General features: G+C 37.4%; 1 protein-coding gene across 1 annotated transcript; it reads left to right on the forward strand.

The window, feature by feature from the left end:
• Positions 1-2,258: 2,258 nt before the first annotated feature.
• Positions 2,259-4,113, forward strand: LOC107781064 (tetrahydroberberine oxidase-like). Its single transcript, XM_016601690.2, has one exon. It carries the CDS (start codon positions 2,277-2,279, stop codon positions 3,879-3,881), a length of 1,605 nt encoding a protein of 534 aa, XP_016457176.2. The 5' UTR covers positions 2,259-2,276; the 3' UTR covers positions 3,882-4,113.
• Positions 4,114-5,455: the final 1,342 nt, after the last annotated feature.

Consider the following 5,455-nt stretch of genomic DNA (forward strand, 5'->3'; position numbering starts at 1 on the left):
CCCGATTCCCTTTCATTCGGCCTCTCTGCGACCGGTTCATTTCTGCAGGTGGCTTCCCAGGATGGATCAGGTTCAATTCTGCTCGGCGCACGACTTTGGTTCTGTAACTGGGCTATCGCCGCCTGCTGAGCCTGCAACATCTCGAAAATCACCCGTAAATTGATCCTTTCCAAAACAATGTCTTGTGTATTTCGGGCTGCTGATCGGGCTTCACCACTAATGCTATTATCGGGGTCGGAAGGCAAATTTGCGTTGATGGCCACATGCAAGTTGGAGATTATCGGGTAAGCGACCGGAATTTCGATGGGATCAACGGGTGGTATCTCGCTAGTGGGCACTATGTTGTTATTTTCACCGTAATGGCTCGACTCATTGTCAACATGTAAGGGTGCCGATTGAGAGTTTGACATTTTGAGCTTTAACCTGAAATTAGAGACACTTCAAAGAACAAGTGTAAAGTAGTGTGTGTTATAAAAATTTGTATCAAATAACCACTATTATCCTTAGCCCACGGTGGGCGCCAAATTATTTACCCTTAAAATCGGATAACAATTGAATTTGTAAGTAGTTTTAAGGATATGCGGATTAACTTGATACAAAGTGATAAATTAAGTTGCAATTGAAATAAATAACGACAAAGTAAATTCAAACCACACGAATTGGACAATTTTAGTCTTGGAAGGCCAATCACCCTCGAACCGGATGTACTTCGATTAGTCTTAAGATACAGATGAATAAGAGCTTAAAGAGAAGAATAATAATGTATTGCTTTTGAGTGCGTGTTACCATGTGTCTTATGAATTATCAGACCCCCTTTATATAGTAGAGGAGTCCTACTTTAGGTACAAGTCTATAAACGGTAAATAATCTTTTAATTTACTGATTGACGATCCCTTATCGATACGTACCGTGATTACCGCCGTAATATCTGACCGGTCACGGGTATTTCGGCCTTCTGTTGGCTACGCTAACAATATTTCTTCGGACTCGTTCGAGGCTAGGACCGATTCCAGGATCACGGTCTCGATATTCTTCAAAGGCAGGCGTTCTGCCCCGATTTCTAACCTGTTGGGACTTGGGGTCGATCTTCAATCCTTTATTGCCACGTTTCGAGCCCGATCCCTAAAAAAAAAAAACGTCTGAATCCGATCTCAAGGAGTAATGATATTATATGATTAAGATTTTTTTTCCCCGGAAGATTCTAATACAAATTTTCATAGGAAATATTTAAGTTAAATGGTCTCACAAAAATATCATTCAATTAAAGTTATATATGGACCTTTTATATGTAGAAACTCGCTAACCCTTCAGTAATGATTAATGAGTTCATAACTACGAGTGATTTAACTTAATCTTTTATACTAAGTGTTATGCATGGTACTTTTTATGTCAGATACATTTTACCATTTATTTGCTTTCATTACTTTGGTCAACATATATAACTATTTTTCACCGTTCTTTTGAAAAATATGATCACTATCTAGTTCTTATGTTACAGTTGAGAAGTTAAATCTGGTCCACATATGAAAATTTTCATCAAGATAACTTTTTCCAATAGATTTGTTTGAAAAAATGTACCCAAAAATATTTTCTCTAAACCACAATACTATCAGTAAACAAATCTTATTTTCACTATCGTCTCATTTATACGGATAATGTACATATTCTTTAAACTATCTATGTATTTAACTTAAATCATATGCGGGCTTTTATAACAAGATAAGATCTACCACAAATAATCGTCCTTTGGTTTCACAAAGCTAACAAATGTTGCCAAAAATTTCATTCCTCAAAAATCAATACAAACACAATATTTTTCAAAAGAAATTGAATTCTAAAATCTATGCTTACATCTAAAAGTCCCAGGCTGGGACCAGTTCAAGCAGCCTCTTTGTTTATTTATAGTTTAGAATTTATTTTATTCTACAGCTTTCTTAATTAGCAAATGGCTGTGTGGTTGAACAAATGCTCATTTGCGATAATTATGAAGGTCAAATAAATGTGAAAGGCTATTAGGACCAGATTTCTACATTTTCTTAATGTGCGAAAAATTCATTGGTTCTATATTTCTCATATCTCTATTGGTGGTCCTGCTTCTGGATGATTTGAATAATCTTCTTTTATTGTTTTATTTGTTTTTCATTACAACCTAGTGTAAACCTTTCACAAACAGATGATAGAAAATTCAACCAAACATTTAGCTCCTCACACATTATAAATAGAAGGGTTTGCAATTTCATTTCCATAACACAAACAAAACAACATCTCAAGCAATAATGAAGATTTCTTGGTTTTCCTTTCTTTTAGTACTACTTGTTGTTTTTTCATCAACTTCATGGGCAGCTTCAGCTGATACTCATGAACAATTCCTCCAATGCTTATCTCGCAGTAACCAAACCTCTATTTACACCCCAAATAACTCTTCTTATTCATCAATCCTTCAGTTCTCCATTCAAAACCTAAGGTTCAACACCACTGGAACTCCTAAACCTCTTGTGATTGTCACCCCTGTAAGTGAATCCGAGGTCCAACGAGTCATTCTTTGTGCTAAGGAAACTGGGATGCACGTTAGGGTTCGAGGTGCAGGACATGATTACGAGGGACTTTCTTATGTATCTGAAGTTCCATTTGCCATAGTTGATCTAATCAACCTTAGAACAATCACTGTTAATGCTGAGGACAAGAGTGCATGGGTTGAAGCTGGATCCACTATTGGCGAACTCTATTATAAAATCGCGGAGAAAAGCAAAACCCTAGGGTTTCCAGCTGGTGTTTGTCCTACAGTTGGTGTTGGTGGACATTTTAGTGGAGGTGGTTATGGTGTTATGTTGAGAAAATATGGTCTCGCCGCAGATAACATTGTAGATGCACGGTTGATCGACGCGAATGGAAGAATTCTTGATAGGGATTCAATGGGGGAAGATCTCTTTTGGGCAATTAGAGGAGGTGGAGGTAATAGCTTTGGACTTGTTCTTGCATGGAAGATCAAATTAGTTGATGTTCCTGAGAAAGTAACTGTTTTTACCCTTGACAAGACCTTGGAACAAAATGCAACAAAGCTTGTTCATAAGTGGCAATATGTTGCTTCAAGATTCCATGAAGATTTGTTCATTAGGATCTTGATTAGTAGAGTGAATTCAAGTGAAGGAGGCAATAATAAACAAACAGTGGTAGCTTCATTCAACTCCATATTCCTCGGTGGAGTCGATCGATTACTTCACATCATGCAAGAAAGCTTCCCTGAATTAGGGTTAAAAAGAGAAGATTGCATTGAAATGAGCTGGATAGAGTCTATATTGTACTTTGCAGGATTTCCAAGAGGTGAATCTCTTGATGTATTGCGAAGTAGGGTTCAACTCTCAACGCGATACTTCAAGGCAAAATCAGACTACGTGCAGAAGCCAATCCCCGAGGGAGGTTTCGAAGGATTATGGAGATTGTTCTTTGAAGATGAAGCTAAAGGGGCACAAGTGATCTTGAGTCCATATGGTGGGAAAATGGATGAGATTGCAGCATCTGCTATTCCATTCCCCCATAGAGCTGGGAATTTGTACAAAATCCAACATTTGGCGTATTGGGATGAAGAAGGAGAAGAAGTTGCTGAAAGGCATATAAGTTGGATAAGAAGGCTTTATTCTTACATGGCTCCTTTTGTTTCTAAGTTTCCTAGAGCTGCTTATATCAACTATAGGGATCTTGATATTGGAGTGAACAATGTCAAGGGATATACAAGCTATGTGCAAGCTAAAGTTTGGGGGATTAAGTATTTCAAAAATAACTTTGATAGATTGGTTCATGTGAAGACTAAGGTGGATCCTTCAAACTTCTTTAGGAATGAACAAAGCATTCCTTCTCTTACTTGGAAGAACAAAGGCGAATGAAGTTCCGGTTAAAGAAAAGATTATTATAAAAAATTCAATACATGTTATTATGTAATAAAGTACGTAAATATTTTTCTTCTTCGATTGTATAATAACGGGCCGTGCATGTGATCATGGCGCTCTGCTAATATGACTTGTGTAGTAATTTTTTTTATATGTAATTTGCTTATTCTTTCAGATTATTGTATTATTGATTGATAATAAAGGCTATTTTATTTATTTTATAGTTTTATTCCTTGCATGTTGACTTTGTTTTTTCCTCTTAGTTTCAATTTGTTGAAATTATGACTCGGTGTGTCTCTATTTTCTTATTGTAACATTAACCCCCTTTCTTTCATTTATCGTCTAACGTTTGCCCCATTAGTTTTTTAACTTTGGAAAAAGTCTCTTTAAATGTTTAATTTGCTCTTGATGAGGGTATAATAGGATGGCAAAAAACAGAAATTTTTATTTTGGTGAAGGTGTAATGACTTGCTAAACTTTAGAAATCTCTCATCATTGATAAAGATATAAACTCGATTAGTTTACTGAAAATGGTCTAGCCTTATTTTTTTTCATGGTCTAGCCTTCAAGTACTTAATACTTTTCTTTTGTTAGATACCGTTTTGATTTTTCTGTTAAAAGTAAGCTGTGACTTGGTCTCTAAATTGGGTGATTTCGTAAAAATGTCTCAAGATGTATCACAAATCTCTATAGAAGTCTGTCATTTCTTTTAGAATTCAAGTTAGATACATTAAACTATAAAATATTCTAACACTATATTGATGGTAGGCTAGAAACTCGTATTTTAGCCGTAGTATTGCACTCAAATTACTGCATTTTACTTATGTTGAACTTTAATTGGTAGTGTTTTTGCACTTATTGTGTATTTTATTCCTTTTCATAATTTCTTCGATGGCTTGGATTCTTCTATTTTGGAGGATGTCACCGGGTTGGGCGACTTACCTGTACAAAAGAAGATACCGTCCCCGGGAGCTGGCGGGCCTTCTTCAAGCCTAAAATTAGTGAATCAGTTCCCAGCTCCGAGGTGGAAGCGCCCTGCCTGTTCAACGAATCTCAACAGGCGCTGAATCGGGTAATTTGAATATCCCTCCATTATGTACTTAGATTTAATTATGAACAATCGCAACATTTTTCTTTGTGCTTGCAGGCCTTGGTGCTTCATTACGGGGACTTTCTCCGATATCGGGAGGAGTTCAAGCGTCATGAGGCAATGACTCGGGATCTTGTTGAAAAGAAGGATGTTTACAAGCTTCTTAACGAGAGGCTCCAGACCGAGTTAGAAGCGTCTCGGAAGGAGCATGCCGATTTGGTCGAGCAGGTAAGACGAATATTCAAACTTAGTGATGATGATTCAGACACATTGGCTAACGAAACGAACCCACATGTTCAAAAGAGACTTGACCAGACCGAGCAGCTCCAGGTGGAGGTGGACACTATGAAGGCTGAGGCAGGAGAACAGAAGAAAAATATGGACTGCCTGGCCTCAGAAAAAGAGACTGTCCGGGCACAGTTGGCTTCGGCTGAGGTTCAGCTTCGCGCTATAAAGGAGAAATACTCGGTGCAGGTCAATA

The sequence above is a fragment of the Nicotiana tabacum genome, chromosome 22 (genome assembly GCF_000715075.1).
Source record: "Nicotiana tabacum cultivar K326 chromosome 22, ASM71507v2, whole genome shotgun sequence".
In the NCBI taxonomy this organism is placed as follows: Eukaryota; Viridiplantae; Streptophyta; class Magnoliopsida; order Solanales; family Solanaceae; genus Nicotiana; species Nicotiana tabacum.